The sequence below is a fragment of the Marmota marmota genome, unplaced genomic scaffold (assembly GCF_001458135.2).
Source record: "Marmota marmota marmota unplaced genomic scaffold, marMar, whole genome shotgun sequence".
Taxonomy (NCBI): Eukaryota; Metazoa; Chordata; class Mammalia; order Rodentia; family Sciuridae; genus Marmota; species Marmota marmota.
Genome location: NW_026000185.1, coordinates 27,679,297 through 27,700,935, shown reverse-complemented (window position 1 = coordinate 27,700,935; position 21,639 = coordinate 27,679,297). Strand labels below are relative to the sequence as shown.

At 50.5% G+C, this 21,639-nt stretch overlaps 1 protein-coding gene across 4 annotated transcripts in view; it reads left to right on the top strand.

The window, feature by feature from the left end:
* Hip1 (huntingtin interacting protein 1) overlaps window positions 1-12,171 on the top strand; it is a 105,797-nt gene extending 93,626 nt beyond the window's left edge. For all 4 annotated transcript variants that reach the window (XM_048789949.1, XM_015491438.2, XM_048789951.1 and 1 more), the window contains exons 23-32: window positions 800-910; window positions 1,657-1,715; window positions 2,042-2,135; window positions 4,201-4,301; window positions 4,570-4,675; window positions 5,535-5,658; window positions 6,043-6,104; window positions 7,787-7,895; window positions 8,471-8,552; window positions 8,884-12,171. In XM_048789949.1, the coding sequence (XP_048645906.1) occupies window positions 800-910; window positions 1,657-1,715; window positions 2,042-2,135; window positions 4,201-4,301; window positions 4,570-4,675; window positions 5,535-5,658; window positions 6,043-6,104; window positions 7,787-7,895; window positions 8,471-8,523 (819 nt within the window). In that variant the 3' untranslated portion in view covers window positions 8,524-8,552; window positions 8,884-12,171. The remainder of the gene's footprint in view (window positions 1-799; window positions 911-1,656; window positions 1,716-2,041; window positions 2,136-4,200; window positions 4,302-4,569; window positions 4,676-5,534; window positions 5,659-6,042; window positions 6,105-7,786; window positions 7,896-8,470; window positions 8,553-8,883) is intronic.
* The last annotated feature ends 9,468 nt before the right edge of the window (window positions 12,172-21,639 follow it).

The window sequence follows — 21,639 nt, the reverse complement described above, 5'->3', positions numbered from 1 at the left end:
AAAAAAAAAAAAAAAAGTGACCCCCCTCACCCTCCTGACCTCTGTTTATCTTGGAGTAGAGGGAGGAAGGGAGAAGAGAGAATCCAGGCAGCATACAAAGGGGATTTCAAAGGTAATGCATTTCCAAATGATAATGCTTCATAAATGAGTCCTTAAATTGAGTGGTGGGTAACATTGAGTATTTTTTCTTTTAAAAATGTATTTCTAAACTGATAACATAAAAATGTAAAAAATTGTACTTATCAATGGAATACCGAAGGTTTTCATATATGTGTACATCACATAGTGTTTAGGAGTCCATTTTTACTCTTTAAACTATTCCTAGAATTGTGTTCTCTAGTATGGATCACACACGATGGTTCGGGCTTTGCAGCAGTTAGACATGCGATCAGACCCCTGCCTGCCCTTTGTCAGCAGTGTGACTGGTCTGGTGTTTCCCATCTGGACCTTGGCCTCCATTGTACAGCAGGAATAGGAACTGCCTCAGGGGGTTGCTGTGGAAGCAAGGGTCGGGCTTATTGGGGAACACTGTGTAAAGGTACCTAGGTCTCCCATGCTGCAGGGACAGCTGTGTGTGTGAATATGAGCCTGAGGGCCCGAGCGGCTGCAGCTGAAGGAGCTTTGGAGTCAGACACTGGCTTTCTAGAAGGAGAGGTTCTGAGTGAGAGGAGAAGGGAAGGAACACGCAGTTCCAGATGGGGTCCATGACCTGTGGGGCCTCCTACCCTTTCTGTCTCAGAAGGTCTACAAAAGATCAGAGCAGAGGTCAAAGTGTCATTCTCTGTGATGCCATTCACAGGAGCTGTTGCCCATGGGCCTGGACATCAAACAGGAGGAGCTGGGGGACCTCGTGGACAAGGAGATGGCTGCCACTTCGGCCGCCATTGAAACTGCCACAGCTCGGATAGAGGTAGGACGTGAGTGCAAGATCTTCTAAACAACACTTGCAGCTGCTTCTGGGCAACCTTGCCCCTTAGACGTGTCTTGGTCATTCACGAAGGCTACAAAGGCCCGTATAAAAGAAACCCAAACCCAAATCACTGCATCCGTGAGGGGCAGGAAACAAGAGGTCGTCACTTAAGGAAGGTGAGCAGATTCCTCAAGGGTCAGGTGCCTTGGTGTCAGAATGTCCGGGGTTCAGGTTAAGGTTGCCGCTCATTAGGTTGCATGACTTGTGAGTTATGTCCACCTAGCCCAAACTCAGCCCCTTGTCTATAGAACGGCAGTGATAAGGACACCTACCCCAGAAGCATTAAGTGGCAGCCCTCATCCGTGGTAACAAATCTCACAAAAAGCTGAGTGGGCACCATTGCAAAGGTCACATATTGCCCCTTTGGTGGGAGACTCAAGCCACTTGCCCTGGTGGAAACACCTGCCTTGAGGACTGGGAGCCAGCTCTGTGCACATCAGCCTGAGTGCCTGAAGGTCAAGACTCTTGCTGACCACAGAGCACCTGCTGCAGCTGCGCCCACCCCCACCCCCAGTAGATGAGAGGGCTGGGCTCTTTCCCCAAACCCTGCAAGGACACAAATGGGGACATCCAGATCCGGGATTCTGAGCTACCACAGCACGTGGGAGCAGGCACAGAAGGGCACTGTGGTCTCTCAGTACTCCAGAAGGAGGTGGCCCATGTGGAAACCAAGCTTCTTTTAACAGGAAATGCTCAGCAAATCTCGAGCAGGGGACACAGGAGTGAAGTTAGAGGTGAATGAAAGGTGAGTCCGAGCCACACAGCGGTGCCCAGGTGAGCAGAATCCAACTTCCTGGTGCCAGGTCATACCCTGTGTGCCCTCTAGGACTAGATCTGGGCTCCCACTGCAGCGTGGGGCCAACAGACCCCCAAGAACCACAACCGGCTGCTCCTTACCAAATCCACAGCCAGGGGTTCTCACTCGACCTCGTTGGTGTCCCAGCAACCTCTGCTCATTCCCTGCTTCTCCTTCCCATTCCAAGTCGGCTGTAGCTTGGGCTAACGAAGAGGAGAGTTTGTCTTGGCCTCTGTGTCTGACATGTTTGTTGTTCATTTTTCTCTTTTCAACAGGATCCTCGGTTCCTGCACCAGCCTGATGCAGGCCATCCAGGTCCTGATTGTGGCCTCGAAGGACCTACAGAGGGAGATCGTGGAGAGCGGCAGGGTGAGCATTGCTTGGAGCCCAGAGGCAGGCCTCATGGGCCTTGACCGTGGCTCCCCCACAGCCCCTGGAGTCCAGCTGAGCTGCGGGCCTGTCCTGTGTCCACAGCAGTCTTTTGATCTGGACAAGAGCAGGCACTAGGGGGCCTCCCCACTCACAGAAGGGCAGCCAGCCACAGCTTCCAGCTGCAGCTCGCACACCTCAGGTGGACTGGCTGTGGGAACCCCATGCACACTGCACTCCAGGTCCTTTGAGGAGGAAGTGTGGAACCTGGGCGAACCCCAGGAGCAGGCCTGAGCCGTCACCCCTAGGTGTCTGTCAGGTATCAGGACCCTCCCCAATTCCAGAACCCTTGGGTGATCAGATCCCTTGTACCCCGTGGCACAGGGTTGGCGTGGAGTCTGCTCACACCCTCCTGCACACTCTTGCCCTGCAGGTGACTGATGATACCTAGTGCAGCCCAGAGGCTGTGGAATAGCTGTCACACTGCATTGTTTAGGGATTAATGACAAGAAAAATATCCCTCCATGTTTGTTCAGTACAGATGCAGTACTTTTTTAAATATTTTTTTTAGTTGTTGATGGACCTTTATTTTATTTCTTTCTTTATATGCAGTGCTGAGGGTCAAACCCAGTACCTCCTCACACATGCTAGGCAAGCGCTCTGCTGCTCAGCCCCAGCCCCTGCCCAGACACAGTGTCTTGAAACTACTTTCCATCTGTGTTTGGCTGCACCTGCAGATAACGGAGGGCCAGCCATGCTCACCGTGCACAAGGGCGCAGCCGGCCTGCACCCAGTGGCAGAGTCAGCCCATGCTTGTGCCCCAGCGAGCCCATTGTCAGCCCCTGGCCCACATGTCCCTTGGGTTCCTTCCCACTCCTCTGCTGGGACTGGCGCTGGCCTGTGGGCCCCTCATATGCTGTGACAGCTGCAGCTTGGGAAGCAGAGCGCTGTCTAGGGCAGGGACAGAGCCTGACTCGTCCCAGAGAGGAAGAGTCTCTCTGCCCCAGAGGTGCTGCTTCTAGCTCCGGGGTCTGTTCCTCCAGTAAAAAGATGCAGCCAACCAAGAGCCTCTGCACACTCTCAAGACTCTTCCAAGGCATAAACCCCTTTTTAAAATCCAAGCAGAAATCATGTTTGAAAAGTGTTCCCTGTCTTCCCTCCTCTTGGCAAATCATGGAGAGCCTGCAGACTCCCTCAGACCGCAACCACTCCTGTTACTCACAGAATGTACAGGCCCTCAGTGGACACAGCGAACTGCCAGGATCTTCCCGATGCAAAATCCAGGAACTCCAGGCTCACATATAAAATGGCACAGTGTTTGCCCATAACTATGCACATCTCCCATTTACTTTTTTTCGGGGAGTAGGTTCTGGGGGTTGAACCCAGAGGCACTTTACCACTGAGCCACACTCTCGGTCCTTTTTATTTTTTATTTTGAGATAGGGTCTCACTAAGTTGCTTAGGGCCTCACTATGTTGCTGAGGCTGGCCTCAAACTTGTGATCCTTCTGCCTCAGCCTCTAGCGCCACTGGGATAATAGACATGTGCCACCAACCCCAGTTTCCCATATACTTTAAAACATCTCTAGATAACTTATACATACTGATCTGATACCGGATTTGATATAATGTATTATAATTATGATTAGACTATAATATAATAATCTTATACCAATGTAATACCTGATTTGATAGAGTGTGAATGCTAGGGAATAATGACCAGAAAAGTCTGCACATGCTCAGTACAGATGCGGGGTTTTTATCCCAAATATTTTCAATCCCCAGCTGGTTGAATCCTTACGTGGACTCTGCAGGTACTGAGGGCCAACTACAGACACACAATGACGTTATAGAAATGCCACAGGCCTTGGTGTCAAGAAATCCCCATATTTACTTCCCCTTATTTCCTGGGTGACCTTGGGAAGAATACTTTTGCTTCCCTGCGTCTTAGTTCTCTTATCTTTGAAGTGGGAATAATAATGCTTGCTTCTCTGAGTTACAGTGAAGACCTGGTGGGACACCATAGGTAAAAGTCCCCAAAGCACAGTTATCTTTTGCTTCCACAGGGGACTGCATCCCCTAAAGAATTTTATGCCAAGAACTCTCGGTGGACAGAGGGACTCATCTCAGCTTCCAAAGCCGTGGGCTGGGGAGCCACCATCATGGTGTAAGTATGTGGGGCCAGGGCTCCTTCCCAACCCCCTTCCACTGACCCACCTCAGGGAACAGCGAAAGGAGATAGAAAGATCCGTCCCCTGATGAACGATTGATAGGACAGTGGGGCTACGAGTTTGAAAGGGACCTTGGGTCTCCTGGTGAACCCAGGTGTGGCAAAGGCAGAACCTGTCTGGCCAGGGACAGGGTTGGGCCGGCAGCGGGATTGTAGGGGTTTGGCCACGTGTGACCTTGTCTGTCCTCTCCTTCCTGACTGCCAGGGATGCTGCTGACCTGGTGGTACAAGGCAGAGGGAAGTTTGAGGAGTTGATGGTGTGTTCGCATGAAATTGCTGCTAGCACAGCCCAGCTGGTGGCGGCATCGAAGGTAGGACCCATGCTGGATTCTGCAGGACACTGAAGTGGGACTGACCCCAAGGAAAGATGGGTTATACCTTCTGGGTCGGTTGAATCCCAAACAAAAATTCTGCCTCTAGAGGTCCCATACCCGACTCTTCTGAAGGCCTAAATCCAGCAAGGAGCCCTTTTTAGCTGGCCACAGGCTCTCCTGCAATCTCCTCACTCCTGTCAAGTGGCCTTAGAGGGTCCTAGCCTGACCAGCTTCTGATTAGCAGTCCTGGCATTTAAGGAACACTCAGATAGGGAGCCAGTCAGCATAGTGATAAATCAGGTCACCTGGCGTGGCTCTGTGATTCCAAATAACCAAGTCTGCCTCTCCTCCTTGGTCTCCAGACTTGAACCCCTGCCCCAGCCAGTCCTCACACACAGCTCGTAACCAGAGCCCAGGGTCCCACTCAGTGACTGGTCTTCATTCATCCTTATTTCTTGCTGCCCAAATTGTTGGGTTCCCCCCACCCACTTGATACCAGGAATTAAACCTACTGAGTTGCTTAGGGCCTCACTAAGTTGCTGAGGCTGGCTTTGAACTTGCGATCCTCCTGTCTAGGCCTCCTGAGCCGCTGGGATTACAGGTGTGTGTCACTGTGCCCAGCCCCAAATTGTTTTTCACGACTGGAAGAGTCGATCAATGAGCGAGAAAGCTAGAGTTTGGCCAGGAAGCCAGGAGTAATCGATTAGACTGGGGACGTACCAGGAACTGACCCCACAGACAGCAGTTTCAGAGAAGTTGATTGGCGACAACAGAGGGTCTCGAACCCTCAGACCAGCTGTCTGATCCAGCCTTGCTGCTCCTGGTGTGGTGAGCCTAATCTGCCTTATCCTGGCAGGTGAAAGCTGACAAGGACAGTCCCAACCTCGCCCAGCTTCAGCAGGCCTCTCGGGGAGTGAACCAGGCCACCGCAGGGGTCGTGGCCTCCACCATTTCGGGCAAATCACAGATAGAGGAGACAGGTAGCCGTTCTCTACACCCCTCCTCACCGCCCTCCCACGGTTCTGTTGTAAGCTGTCATTTTCCGTCTCTGTCCCACCAGCTCACCTCCTCACCAGGTGGGGCACAGTACGCAGGCTGCTTATGCCGCTGCAGCAACTGGCCCTTAAGTAGATTTCTATTCTATCATTTCTCTGCACTGAGTCTGGTGGCCCTGGAGAGGTCAGATCCCGGCTGCCCCACAATCTCTTCATCCTTCCTTCCCCTTAATCCCTCCGTTACTTTCACACACATCTTGGCCAGTGGCCAGCCAGGGCATTTCAGCAGAACACTGGTGTCACCACCTCTCAGGGGAGCGTCAGCCAGGGACACCGTGTGATAAGGCCTTCTTATTTCTGTCCTTGCAGACAATATGGATTTCTCAAGCATGACACTGACCCAGATCAAACGCCAGGAGATGGATTCCCAGGTGAGAGCAACCCCAGTCCTATCCCCTGGAGGAAAGCCAGAGAGACCCTTGGGCAGGGGATGAACACGGGTGCACTTTCAGCCTAAGATGGAAAATAAATGAGACTGCAGGAAGTTGGAGGCGGGGAGCAGTGGTTAGTAGATTCCAGAATTTTAACCCTTAGTGATCAGGGACCTTGGAGCAATCCACAAACTTAGTCCTACTATAGGCAGTTCTTTCAAAAACTGCTGAAACAAATTAGAAATAAACTTTAGTTTAAAGAAAAAAGTGGATCCACTGTAACTTCATCAAAGGTGATGCCGTTTCATTCTGTGGCTCAGTAAAGTTATGCAGCACAGGAATCAGTGGGGTCCTAGGAAAAAAATCTGACATCTTTCCACTGGTCTTGGGGTAAAATTCAGATTGGGATTATTGAAGTACTACAGATAGTCACTCAGCGTCTTACGTAGCCACATTGCCGTGTATATACTGAAAGACTTCTTGCTCAGTGGTTTTATTCCGTCCTTTTTGGCTTTAAATACCATCTTTGTTCTGAGGATTGGACCCAGGGATGCTCAACCACTGAGCACTTCCCCGCCTCACTGGAGACAGGGTCTCGCTGAGTTGCTCAGAGACTCACTAAGTTGCTGAGGCTGGCTTGAACTCACAATCCTCCTGCCTCAGCCTCCTGAGCCTGTGGGATTACAGGTGTGTGCCACCACACCTGGCTAAACACCATCTTAATGCTGGTAAACACCAAATTCTCCTCAGCCTAGGTCTACTCTCTGCTCCCAGTTCCTGCTTGGTCTCCATTTGATGCCACATAAGTATCTCAACAGAACCTGCAGAGCAGGTCCCCACTCCCACTGTCTCCTTCTCGGTGAATGCACTGCCACCAGCACCTTGGTGCTGACCCACAAAAGTAGGGGTCGTCCATGGTCCCTCTCTTCCCAGCCAGCAATCCTGTGACTCTGAGTCTTGAGAAACAACCTCACTCTTTGCACTGTCGCCCATCTCCCTCCCCTGGTCTCAGCCACCATCGTCTACCTGCGAGAGCAGCTGGCCCTGGCATTTACAAGTGTTTGTTTCAACATCGTCCAGTGCAGGGCCAGGTCGGGGGGGCTGAGGCCGTCCAGCTGGGAGTGGAGAGTTGGTGGAGGTGGGCGGAAGGCACCGGCTGCCTCTGTCCTTCTGCATGTTTTACGTTGACTCTAATCAATTTTAATTGTAAAACAAGGAAGGAACCACTTGGCTGGCGCCAATGTGCTCCCACTCTGGACCTGCCACTGTCCACTCCTTCTCCATGTGATATTTTAAAAACACATAGGACCACAGGTCACCTCCCTGTTTAGAACCTTCCAGTGCCTTTGCTTTACACTAGGACAATATCCCGCCTGTGTCTCAGCCATTTCATGACCCTCTCCCTCTCTCGGGACCCACACGGGGCTCTTTCCATTCTCCTGACACCTCAAGCCCTTTCCTCCTCTGGACCTTGGCCCCGCTCTCCCTTCTGCCTGGAATAGTCCTCCCTATATCTGAACCGCTGGGCTCTTCTGGCCGTGTAGGTTTCAGCTTTCGAGGGTGACCTTTGTGGGCCAAGTCGTCCTGTCATTGTGGTCCTGTCCAGTTGTTCACGGAGGACGGGGCTTCGGTCCAAACCAGACAGGTCTTGCAGAAGAAGAAAACCACTTCCCTTCCGACAGGTCCGGGTGCTCGAGCTGGAAAACGACCTCCAGAAGGAGCGGCAGCGGCTGGGAGAGCTCCGCAAGAAGCACTATGAGCTGGCCGGCGTGGCCGAGGGCTGGGAGGAAGGTGAGCTGGCCCCCGTGAGACGGGGACCAGAGCCCGGGGTCCTCGCGCCCGCGGGGTAACCTTCAAGTCTAAAGCGGGGTAACCCAGTGGGTGGGAAGCCCACGCTGCAGCCTGGACACTGACCAGGGACCTCATCCTGCACTCGCCCTCCCCCACGCCTTCCCAGGCCACTCGCCAGGTTGGACCCTGGGACTTTCATCTCCTCCCGGCATGGAGGCCATAGTGGATGAATAATGGTCAGGTTCTGACTGTCCACAGCCAGCAACAGGCCATGATGGCCGAGAGACGAGCTGAGGAGGAGAGACGGGGTGGGATGGGGTCTTACTTAGGCCTCCAGCCCGGAGACCACCCTCAGCCAGTGTCTCTGTGCTGCTTCTCCACACATCCAGAGTGGCTGCCAGATCTCACCAAGGCCTCTGGTTCCTGGTAGACTTGACCGACTCTGGGGACCATCTACACATACCTCCTGGGGTTTCCTAGACACTGAACTTGGGGACAGATGATTGCTCCATGGTTATGGTGGCAGTTGGGGTTGGTTCACAAGTGCCATGTTACAGATTATCACTGTCTTTTAGGAACAGAAGCGTCTCCATCTACACTGCAAGAAGCCGTCCCCGAGAAAGAGTAGAGCCAAACCCGCACCCCAGACGTCAGAGTGTAAATGCTCGTCACCCTTCTGTGTTTATGATGCCACAGACCCGGTCCCACAGCTTCCCATTGACTAGAACCGGGGACCTGCATGACCCCCTCCTCAGGGACTCCCCGATTGAATCCATGATCTGTTGTCTCTCCCCACCTCTCAGTATCCAGGCTGGCCCACGCTGTCCACGTGCAAGCCCAGGTCCAAAGAGGCGGGGGGAGCTGGGCACTCCTGGGGAGGACACCAGCCAGTCCTGCGCTCTGCTCTACCTCCGTAGCAGCCGGTGTCCTCCTCAGAGGGACTGGGAGAGGACGAACTGATGCCTCTCCTTTTCTTTTTCCTTCTCAGTCTTTTCCGTTTCATCCTTTGCACAAACTTGCGAGCATTCAAGGGCCGGTGGATTCCAAACCAGGGCGCTGCCCGCGTCAGTGACTGGGATGGTGGGAGTATCCTGGCCGAGAAGGCCACCGTGGTGCCCCCCCTTCGGCAGTCCCGCGGATTCCCAGTGCTTCTCATGGTGGTCGTTTGGGTCTTTTGGTTTTATATTTTGAAAGTTTCAGTCACTCAGCCAACTCTTCCAAAGGACACCCCTGGAGCCCCGAGCCACTGGGCCCCCGCCCCAGCAGCCTCAGCCCTGGTGCCATGCAGACTTTGCCTTGGTGCTCCAGCTCGGCCTCCTCGCTGAGTGTCCCGCTGAGCGAATGCCGGTCAGCAGAGGCCATTCACCAGGGGTGGGCCACAGCTCTCCTCAGGAGGCGGAAGCAGAGCGAGTGCCTTTCCTCCCTAAGGCTGGAGGCCAGCCGAGCACCTCTGTCCACCTTCGCAGGCAACAGGGCTCCGGGACGCCCTTCCTGGGAGCTCCCTGAAGGGGCTCACGCACCTGATCACATGCTTGAATGGAGCTGGTGTGCTAGCAACACTACTTCCCTAGAGAGGATGGCCTGTGCCATGCCGTGGCAGGCAGGCCACCTCCGGGAGACCAGGCAGGGCCCCGGGGGGAGTGCAGGAGGGTTTCCAGTTCCTTCCTTCAGCGTCCTGCCTGGGCATCCTCTTGAACCTGAAGAAGAGAGTTCCATGTGCTACCTGATCGACATCTGGAAGATCAGACCTCCACTTGCTCCCATCAGGAAAGGACCCTTCGTATTTATTACTAACCTCCTTTATGCAGCAGCGGTCCACAAAGAGATGCTTGGAGCAATCGCAGTCACCAGTGTGGCTGAGGCGAGGCTTATCTGCTGCCCTCGACACCTGTCTGTCTTCAGAGATCACCCACAGGGCAAGGGACCATCCCTGGGCTGTTCCTGGCTTGGATCCCAAAGCAAGCAGGTTCCTCAGAGCATTCGGAGCAGGGACCTGGAGAAAGGGGGACCACTGGCTCTGGCTTCTTCCAGCTACATGTTCCCAGCCCTCGCTGCCCTGTGACAGGACCTGGACAGAGGGCACAGCCGCCTAGAGATGGGCAGCCTCACAGCACTTTTCCACTCCCGATGAACCCAGCATTAAGTGACCTTCTGATCTTGGAAACAACGGCGTCTTCCTTGCTTATCTGTAGCAGCTCATAGGTGGTCGCCAGCAGGCGCTTCCTCGGACCTGCCCCCAGGGGTGTCGGGAAGTCGGCCACATGACGGGTTGTGAGACTTCTGTTTGATCACTGTGAATCAACCCCCTTTTCCTTCCCACCCACCCCCCATGCCCTCTCCTTGCATTTTCTAAATGGGACACTCTAAAAATTGTCCCCCAGGAACTCTGATGACCGTTCTCAGGCGTGCAGCCTCTGTGCTGGGCTAAGGAGGCGTCTGTGGCAGCATCTGGGCCGTCCTGGGTTCAGTGCCTCTCTGTGCGAAATGTTTCTCCATCCCAAGACTCAGAAGGCGCCACGTGCAGTGCCCTGGCCCACTTGTGCCAGTCAAGCTGATTGGTGCGTTCCCAGTGTGGGTCAGCCTTTCCAGAGGTGGTGGACCAAGTCCTCGCTTCTGTGGTCTACATCATGCACACCCACATGTCCCAAATTAATCTGTTCCGATATGCATATCAGAACAGATTAAAATTTCCTAAAATAACACTTGCTCTAAAAACAGTCATTTTAAAAACCCTCCTGAGCTCAGTCAGCCCAAGTAATAAAACAGTCAAGACGGCACTCGCCCCAGAGCACAGGCTGACCCAGTGTCACCACCTATCAGATGTCACTTAATCCCTTTTATAATAGCTCAGATGAGAAATTGTGCCATCCTCAAGCCCAAATCAAATTGTCTGTCTGGCTCTTCTAAAAAGGAGTGGGTGGGAAATACCTTGGATGAAAACAAAAATTCCATCTCAAAGCTGGAAATGAACCTCACAGCCTCTTCAATGAGTTCCTGACCTTCTTAGTAGCTGAAGTATCATGGGTGAATGCAGATGGTCCCCACACGCAGGCAGCCGCACAGTGATGGCTTAGGATTGGACAGCAGTTAATGCGCACACCTGCACCTGGTATCTAATTTTGTAATTCAGTCCTCTAATACCTTTAGAGTTAGCATATTCGTGTACATAATCAACAGAAAGATAGAAAAGACCTGCTTTCGTGGGATTATTTGACATCCGAGCACAAAGTTAGGTAATAATTTAGATGACATGCGGATTCTGCTGCCCACAGCAGTATCCCTAAGATCCCACCTTGAATACAAGTCCCAGGGGCTGGAAGAACCAAACGGTCCAGAGCGTCCTCTCTTAGAGTTGTTTCCGCTACCAAATCAGACACCAAGGTTTATAACGGGCTCATAAGTACATGTCATTTTGGTCAGGCTGGTTTGCTTTGGCCTCTGGCCCCTGAGGAAAGGGGGGTTCTCAGCTGGAGCCTGGGAAGTTCTCACTTCCTGGTTGGCTCCTTAGCATAGAGGGGTCTCCTGGCTCCATTTCATCCTGGTTTTTAACAGCTGGTAAGTGTCTTGCTAACTACCGCCTTTCCACGTCTCTGGAAATCCTGCCAAGGAAAGCCTTCCCAACATGGGCCTTCCAACCAGAGTGGCTTTGCCTTCTCTCTGCCATCTTGGTCCTGCAGAGACCGGACTTCCTGTAGCATAGGGATCCACCTATGGAGCCTGCCGGCCACCAGTGCAGCAAACCAAAGCAGCCATCAGCTGCTCTTTCCTTCATCTCCCAGGACCAGTGACACACAATGGTGGCACTGCCTCTCTTGTGCCCCCAGGAGCCAAAGCAATGGGAAATAATGGGTTAGATGCCATTGGATCCAATTCTGAGAGTAGATCTTTCCAGACATGTCTTTCAGGTGACCCTCAACTACCTCAGGTTTGAAAGCCCTAAAGCTGATTACCACTAACAGGGACAAACCGAGGGGGTTTGGTTAAATCTTGGTGATAACACAAATGTCTCAAACTTATAACAAACTTAACCTTTAGGTTTGCAGGGATGGGGTTGGGTCTGGTTTTCTTCTGTTTTTAACCTCTTCCCCAGTTCTCCATTAGAGTAGTCCCTATAAATAAATTTCATTTTTCACTGAGTGCCTACCTTCCCAGGGCAGGTAGCCACTGGCTTTTGTTTCCTTCCAACAATACTTTTATTATGGTATTAAGAACTTTCTTTGTATAATACATTGCATCTGTGTTTTCAATTTTTCAAATAAATATTTCAGCCTGGCAATGGAGAATACTGGTGATAACTGGCCAAGTGGCCCTGAGGTCTAGGCTTCAGTGAAAAGCCTGTCCCAAGGTCTGTGGGATCCACTTAGCTCTGCATCTTTGGGAATATGGCTTAGAAACATGTGTTTCAGCTTCTTAAACATGTTCCATCCTCTGTACATGAATCTGTGGAAGGCACAAATGGAAAGGGCCAAAGGGGGCAAATGGTGATTTGGAAGGCCAGGTCTCTGCCTAAAATCTGAAGGCTCAGGCTTTGTATGCTCCCTCCCAGACCTAGAAATGCTAAGATTGGATGTGACCACCATGTGTGATGGTACACACCTATAATCCCAGCTGCTCAGGAGGCTAAGGCAGGAAGATCATGCCTCAGCCACTCAGCATGGCCTTAAGAAACTCTGAGACCCTGTCTCTAAATAAAATACAAAAAAAGGTACCTGGGTTCAATCCCTAGCATAATAAAAAAAAAAGATTGGATATAGCTGGGCATTATGGCGCACACAATTCTAGCCATTCAGAGGCTAAGGCAGGAGGATTGTGAGTTCAAGGCCAGTTTGGGGAACTTAGTGAGACCCTGTCTCAAAATGGAAATGTCCAGCCAGGCATGATAAGGCACGCCAGTAATCCCAGCAGCTCAGGAGGCTGAGGCAGAAGAATTGCAAGTTCAAAAGCCAGTCTCAGCAATTTAGCAAGATCCTATAAAAAGGGCTGGGGATGTGTGGCTCAGTGGTTAAGCACCTCTGGGTTCAATCCCTGGTACAAAAAGAAAGAAAAGGGCTGGGGATATAGCTAAGTGGTAAAGAGCCCCAGAGTTCAATCCCCAGCACCAAAAAAGAAAAAAAAAAACAATAGGATGTGACTAATTTAGTTGAGGGACAGAAGCTGCCAATGGAGAAGGGACAGTGAGCAAGCCAGTCGCAGCCATCAGAAGATTTGCAGAGAAGCTAATGATGGGGCTAGGTTGCAGCACAGTTCTGCCAGTGTGGACCCAAGGAGACGAGTAGGGGGGATTCGGGTTGGTGGCTGGAGGAGAATCCATAGTTGAGGAGCCCAGAGAACCAGGAAAAGGAGAACGTGTGGGAACTGCTCAGGGGAAGATGGTCCAGATAAACTTGGGAGATGGGGACTCTGACCCACAGCTGGGCTTCTCCACCCCTTGACAGAGAGTGCCAAGATCAGCCTGCCCCATCTGAAGCAGCTCTGACCTGATGGACAAGTCTTGGTCACAGAAGTCCTGCATGTCACCCCCAGAGCTCGTGTGTGAAGCTCAGGGTTCCAGAAAGCCAGGCGTCAGGGCTGCCTGGGGGAGCCCCATGCTTCAAAGTGGCTTCACTGAAATTGACTCAGTCCCCTTCAAGACCTGGGTGTGGCCTGGGCCAGCGGGACTGCCCAGGCAGAGCCTTTATCCCCTTCAGGTGCTCTCCAGCCAGGGACCCTCCCCCACCCGCACATGGCCTTGATCTGGTGTCCTAGAGGCTGGAACTCATGCCCAAGGGGACACCACAGCTCCAGGAGGGTAGCTTGGCCAGCTGGTCACTCAGTCCAGCAGAAGATTCTTAGGAGAAATTGTGAGATCAGCCACTGAGTGATGGCTGGTGTGCCATTATACAGGCAGCGGTCAAAGTTGCCAGGGGACTTGGGGTGCTGCGAAAGTGGAAAGGAACAGACGGTGGAGATTGGCAGATGGAAGAGGAGCCCAGAAGAAGGTGGAGTCAAGGTGTAGGGCCCAGGCTACTGAGAACAGCTGTGAGAGAAGAAAGCCTTTGAGGTTTTTGTTGCTTTTCTTTATAGATATGTATACATGACAGCAGGATATATTGTGACATTTCATATATGAACATAGGAAAGTTCTGTCTGATTCATTCTACTGACTTTCCTGTTTTAATCCTGTTCCTCTTGGCCTTCTTCAGTCTCCAACCCAACATACGGCACCCGACGCGTGGTAGTCCTTGGGTCTGAGTGAATTCTCTTTTATGCTGTATTCTCGTTTGCCTTGCTCTGCTCTGCCTGAGCTCACAGGCTATTGAGAGAAACAAACAACATGATCCAATAACCGCAAAAAGGGCAACACTACCCTGAAGTAAGCAATAAGGATAGTGGTAGCAAGCTCCTAGAGCCTGGAAGGAGGAAGGAGGGAAAGCTCGCTCCCAGTAGGAGTTGCATGTGCAAAGGTTCTGTGGCAGGATGCTAGAGCAATTAGCTGGAGGCCAGAAGGGTAGAAAATTAATCTGGAAAAGAAGCAGTTGATCATTTAGACAATGGAAAATGGCTGGTAGACTTTAAGTAAAAGAGATGACAATATGAGATTTGCTTATTTATTTTATTTATTTTGTGGTACTGGGAATTAAACCCAGGGCCTCATGCATGCTAGGTGATTTCTCTACCACTGAGCTACATCCTCAGGTCCCTTTAAAAAATATATATTTTGACACAGGATCTCATTGAGTTGCCCAGGCTGGCCTTGAACTTGTGATCCTCCTGCTTTGGCCTCCTGAGTAGCTGGGATTACAGGCAGGCGCCACCCTGTCTAGCTCCATGTGATTTGCATTTTGAGAAGATCATTCTAGATGCAGCATGGAGGACAACCCCAACTAGAGCATGAGTAGATGGGCAATCCAGGAAGGCGCTGTTGGAATAGTCCAGGCTGAGGATGCTGGGAGGTGAGACAAGATGGGGAGAGGCCATGAAGACACATGGAAGATCAAGGCAGGAGTCTGTTCAGGTTGAGGAGCGCAGGAGAGGAGCTTCCGGGGAGGGCTCCCAGGTTTCTGGCATGTGGAGCCGGTAGTGCCGTCCACTGGAGGGATGCTGCAAGGGGGCCAGGCTGCACAGGGATCAGGTCTCAGTGAGATGCCCTCTGAGGCATCTGTGTGAAGATCCTAAGTGGGCCCCTGGACGATAAGAGAGGTCAGAGGGATGGCATTTAATGGTCTGGAACCACAGCCGGAAAAAAAAGGGCGGGTAGGAAGAAGGTCCAGAAGGGAGCCTGGAGGAGTTTCAGTGTTAAAAAAACCAAAGACAGGTGGCTATGTGCACCAGGAGCCTTAGAGAGGACAGCTTGAGAGGCAGGGGGACATCAGGAGAGTGGGGGATTTGGAAACCAAGGGGAAACAGTGTTGAGGGGAGCGGAACGCGTCAAGAAGTGCTGTTCCGACTGAATGGGACAAGGGGATGCTGCAGGAATGTTGGGATCATTCCCAGATGGAACATCAGGAAGGGCTGCTTTGGAACTGTCCCTAATCCTAAAAGGATAGATCTGACTTCACCAAGAAAAGCAAGAGGATATGCCAGGTTGGGGGAAATGCCACAAAAGAAATGTTATATTTACATTATATTTATTATAATAACCTCGTCTTGTGAGAACTCTTCCATTCCCAAGTAAATTAATCTAGTCTGTCAAGAAAGACATCAGAGGCTGGGCGCGGTGGTGCATGCCTGTAATCCCAGCGGCTCAGGAGGCTGAGACAGGAGGATTGTGAGTTCAAAGTCAGCCTCAGCAAAAGGGAGGCACTAAGCAACTCAGTGAGACCCTGTCTCTAAATAAAATACAAAATAGAGCTGAGGATGTGGCTCAGTGGTCGAGTGTCCCTTGAGTTCAATCCATGGTAATCCCCTGTTAGGTGCAGGAAGGTTGAACTAAGTTGTCTGCAGGGCAGGCTGAACGAATGTCAGCTGCAGGATAACCCATGTACTCAAACCCCTCTCTGTCTGGTCCTTTATCACCTGTTTGCATCAAATCTGAACACTCAACCTCACTCAAGGCTGAGCACTCGACCCCCACAGGTCTGGTGCGACAGAAACCTACATCTGACCCCTGCCCCTCTGCCTGAAGGCGGAAGATGACACTACTGTATGACCCAATCACTGTACGCCAACAAGGCAGCTTGCAGACCCAGAGACCCCATTAGATTTGGGCTATAAAAACTCCCTCCTGCCAGGCACCCCGCCCCCTCTCCCTTTCTCTTTTTCTCCTCTTTTGCACTGCTGCAATAAAGATCTCTTGATCATTCCGAGTGTTGTGGTCACTTTCCTTCCACCACCCCCCCCACTCAAAAAAAGAAAAAAAGAAAAAGTAAGACATCCATCCCTCTTAAAGCCCCACCTCCAACACTACTCTCTTGTCAATCAAATTTCAACATGAGTTTTGCCAGAGACCAAACACATTCGAACAACAGCACTGGCTATAGGAAGTTTGGGGGGAAATCTGTAGGTCACAAGGATGTATACCAGAATTTCCAGTCCACACCAGGACCACAGTTCCATTAAAGCACATGGAGAGAGAATGCAGTTCCTTTCACCTGCTCTTTGGAAAATCTGAAGCTGGACTGGAGAAAACACAGCCTGGTTTAGCAGGGGGTGGAGATGGGCAAAAAGAGCAGAGTGAAAAATCACCAGCGTGAGTATGGAGATGAGTGGTCCTATGATCCAAGCCCATTTGGGGACTGAAGGGAAGCCCAGAGAGCTGCTGGGCTTTGGAACTGGAGAGAAGAGGGAAAATGCATTTTAAAGTGTCAAGGATTATAATTAAATATGGTAAGGAGGACATTTCAAGGAAGACTTTATTCACAATAGTAGAGCAACCACTATGATGGGGCATTAGTGCAGAAGAGAGAAAGAGAGAGAAAGATTGGGCTCGACTTCAAATACAGCACAGGCACGGAGAACTTGATAGCTAAGGAACGGAATGAGGAGTCCATAGATGGGAAATTACTAATAGAAAACCTCAGGGGTGAGGGGAATTTTTGCTTGAAACCAACCCAACAAGACTCTTGCGGAAGGCAGGCCAGGGCATCAGACATCTTCCGGGCGGGGGATCGGAGGGATGGTGGAAGATGAGAAATGGGAAATACCTCTCCATTTAGATATTAAAGGTGATCAGATACCAGAACTGACCTCTTCACAGGACTTTTCCAAAATCAATTTGTGTGACTTCAGATGAGCCCGAGTAGAATCTGTTCAACTACAGAATCTCTTGTCAGGGGCTGGGGATGTGGCTCAAGCGGTAGCGTGCTTGCCTGGCATGCGTGCGGCCCGGGTTCGATCCTCAGCACCACATAGAAAACAAAGATGTTGTATCCGCCGATAACTAAAAAATAAATATTAAAATTAAAAAAAAAAAAAGAATCTCTTGTCAGAAGGAGAATTGGAGGAATGTGAACTATTCCCAATAAAATGAAGATGCAGGAGAGGTGACATGATTATCTTGCAGTAGAAGAGAGAAATTTCAGAGTTAGAAACCCACTCTAAATGCTCTTCTTTAATGCTCAGACTAGTAGAACTGGTTTTGTTGTAAGATTTGGGCCAGGGCTGGGGATGTGGCTCAAGCAGTAGCGCACTCGCCTGGCATTCGTGCAGCCCAGGTTCGATCCTCAGTANCGCTGGGGGGGGGGCTGCTTGGGACAGAAATAAATCCCCTTCCCGTAGAGGACAGCAGTTGGATTGGTCCTCCAGTCGGAGGTGAAGCGCCCAAACCACGTGCAGCTCTTCCAGTCCGTGGACCTCAGAGCCGCTGCTGGGAGCTGAGAGTTGACTGGCCTCGTTGCCCGGCAACTGGCCGCTTCAGCCCCTCTCGCGAGAGTTGCCCGCAGTGACGTCAGTCGCACGCAGTGCCTGTCGGGACCACGAGGCTTCCGCCTGCCCGCGTCCTTCGCGCCAGACGGAGCCTGAGGCTTCAGTGGCCTGGGAGGCTGGGGCCGGCCCTCGCGGTCCGGACAGGCTCAAGTCGGGGCCTTTGGGGCGGCAGGCACCTGGCTACACTGTTGCTGTGGCTGTCACACGCCGCCGCCCTCGGGGCCAGCCCGCACGGGCACGCTCGGGTAAGTGGGTGTCGTGCCCTAGCTGTCTCGACCTCGCCGTCCCCGGGTTCGACCCTCGCAGGCGGTCAGCCGTCGACGCAGGCCCTAGGTGGACGCCAGAGCCAAGCGCCTGGGCTTTGTGAGGAAGTACATCCCAATGCAGAGGCCGAAGTGGGGGCGAAGTGGGCGTGGCCCCGCGGTGGCTCCTGGTTCCTGTGCCCTGGGTCCCTTGGGTCCCAGGATGCCAATCCTCGATGACACTTTCAGCTCTGCCCGGGCCCCCTGCCGTGGTTTCTGCTTCCTTAACTCAGCGCCGCGTCTCTGTTCCCCAGGGCTCCGTTTCTGTGCGTGGCACACTTTGAAAGGATCTTGATCATCAACAGCATCTCCTCCGCTACCACGTTTGATTTGATGGCTTCTAGAAGCTCTTGTCTAAAGGACGTGTCTTTAGAGTTCAAGGAACAGCTTTATGGACTCTCATTCATTCCCCAGACTCTGTCTAAACCCAGTATTGGCTTTGTGTGCGGCTTTCCTCCTCGGGTGCTGCCTGGCCAAATTCACTGGTCCCTAAGGCCTGAGGCTCACAGATTTGACTCTTAACCACCTCTTCAGCCACATCATTCTGAGAAGTGCCAGATCCTGTACTGCAGGTCTCTCCATCATCCTGCTATCTCACGCCTCCCTCACTGGCTCGCCATCTGTGTCTTACTAACTTGCCTATAGCAGCATTCTCCGCTTCAGTCCTGCCTGCTATCATTCAGTCTACCCTTTGTGTGGATGGGTGGTGCTGGGAATTGAACCCAGGGCCTCCTGCATGCTAGGCATAGCACTTGACCACTAAACCACATCCCCGGTCTACCCATTCATAAGAGGCTTATCTTCATAGAGCATAGATCTAAATACATCATTTATCCCCTCAAAAACTTTCAGCAGCTTTTAGTTATAGTCAGACTAGAAGACTAATATCAGACTGGGATCCAAGCCCTATAGATTTGTGGCTTTCAGGTTGGCCTTTGAGATGCTTCATGAGCTCAAACTGAATTGGGGATTTCTGGCTTTCCAGACCCTTGTCGATATTTGAGTATTGTGCTTCTCTTTGAAAAATGTTTGAAAACCATTGTAGTAAGTGGTTTAACCTGATCTATTTGGTGCCTTAACTCCCACCATGTACTGATCCCACAAAGTATTTCTTCCATATTTCCACCAGATCCTACCAGTTTCATTCAAAAGATATTTACTGATCACCAGCTGCATGCGTGCCTGGCACTGATGTGCTGTGAATAAAGCAGTAAGCAGTAAACTGAAGAACTTTAATGGCGTTTACACTTTATTGCCAGAAAAATGTGTGTGTGTGTGTGTGTGTGTGTGTGAAATGGTGACTGTTACTATGGGAGAAAAAGGAGTGCCTTGGAAGTAAGAAAAATTTTTTTTCCTTATGAAGTCAGAGAAGACCTCACTGGTAAGATACATGAGCACAGGGCCTAAGTTCAGTAAAAAAGTAAATGAGGCTTATTGAGGGTGAAAGTGAACTGCTTGCTTTCAAAGTAAGAACATTCCAGGTAGGAATGTGCACAGTGTGTTTAAAACAGCAAGAGAGCCGGCAGGGCTGGAGCAGAGTAGTCCAGGGAAAGAGGAGAAAGTCCCAGAGGGGACCGCAAGGTCTGTCTTATACTCTAAGATGGGGATCTTAGCAAGTTAAACAGAACTAACAAGAACTGACAGTGTTTTTAAAAACATGCTGGCTATGATGTTGACAATCGTCCATAGGAGGACTGTGGTAAAGACAGGACTAGTGTGAGGTAATGCTCCAGGCAAGAGAAGCCAGTGTTTTGACTGGAAGAGGTAGAAGTAGATAGCAGTCCTCACAGGCAGGGTGTGTTTTGAAAGCAGACCTGAGATTTGTAGACAGCTTGTACGTAGCATGTAAGAGAAAGAGGGGTCACAGATGGCTCCAGGATTTTTTGATGGATCAGCTCTAAAAATGGAGTTGCCATCTCTTGAGATGGGGAAGTAATCATTTGGTTCATAAGGAACCAATTTGGTGGGAGAATGGAAATTTGGGAATTTTGTTTTGGACATGGTGAGTTCAAGGCATTTGTTAGATAAAACCTCAAGTTGGTAGTTGAACATGTGGCTTAGACTTTGAGGAAGAGATTGGCATTGAAGATAGATATGAATTCCAGAGCCTATTGGAGATAATATTTAGAGCAATGAAACTGGATGAAGTCACCTTGGAGGGGACTCTGTGCTGTGTTTGTGAATCCAGTTTGTCGCCTCCTGTAGAGAGTAAGTTCTTTGAGAGGAGGGACTCCAATTGATTAATTCTGTCTCTGACAGATCCTGGCATAGTTCCTTGTACTGGTAAATACTCAGTGAGTGTTGATTGCACTAGGTAGGGACTTTATGATGCTTATGACTATATCCCCCTTACTTGGCCCAGAGTCATAGCCAGTAAGTAGTTGATGAATAAATATGTGTGTGTATGACTAAAGTGAAAAAATGGCAACTGCCACCACACAGTGATTTCTTTTTATATTAAATTAAAACATACTTTATGGTTTGAATATGAAATGTTGCCCAAAGGAGCATGTGTTACCCCAATGCAGACATGTTCAGAGGCGGGACTTTTGGGAAATGTTTAGGTCATAAGGATTTTGGTTTTATCAGTGGATCAGTCCATCAGTAGGTTCCTAATTGAATGACTGTTGGGAGGTGGTGGACACTGTAGATGGTGGGGCCTGCTTGGAGGAAGTCAGGTCAGTGGGCCATGTCCCTGAAGGTGTATGTTGTCCCTGGCTCCTCCCACCTTCTCTTTGCTTCCTGGCCATCATGAGGTGAGCAGCTCTGCTGTACCACGTGTTCCCCTTCTTGATGTTCTGCTTGCAAAAGGCCCAAAGTTACAGGGCTAAGAGACCATGGACTGAAACCTCAGAAGCTGTGAGCCCAAATTAGTCGTTCCTCCTTTTGTTTATGTCAGGTATTTTGTCACAGCAATAAAAAACTGTTATATTTGAGCACCAATTTTTCCTTCTATTTTTGAGCACCAAATTTTTATTCTCATCTCTACAGTTGTCATGGTGAAGTTGGTAATGTGGGGTGCAGCATTTCCTAAACTAACCAAGTGAGAACTATCTGACCAGCTTTCAGTGTTTTCAGAATATTATAATATTCATCACCCCAAAACATACTGAGTCAGAATCTCAGGGTTTGGACCCTGAAACTATCTTTTAAAAGCTCACTAGGTGCTTCTGAGCTAATCGTTAGGTGGTATTTGAGGCTCATAAGCATAGTGAAATGATTCTAGAATTGGGAATAATAAATGGACCTAAGGTCCCAGATGCTGCTTCATCACTGACTATGACTGTCATTTTGAGTGAGTCACTTAATTTCTGAGCCAAAACTGACCTATAAAAAATGAAATGGAAACTGTGCACCCAAATTTTTGGTTTGCGGTATTTTATTATTAAATAGATATGGGATCTGTGGAGATAGCTTCTCTTTTACTCCTGATTATGGTAATTTGCATCTTTTTTTTTTCTAAATGGGGATTAAATCCAGGGGCACTTTGCCATTGAGCCATATCCCCAGTCCTTTTTTATTTTTTATTTTGAGACATGGTCTGGCAAAGTTGCCTGGGCTGGTCTCAAATTTGCAATCCTCCTGTCTCAGCCTCCTAA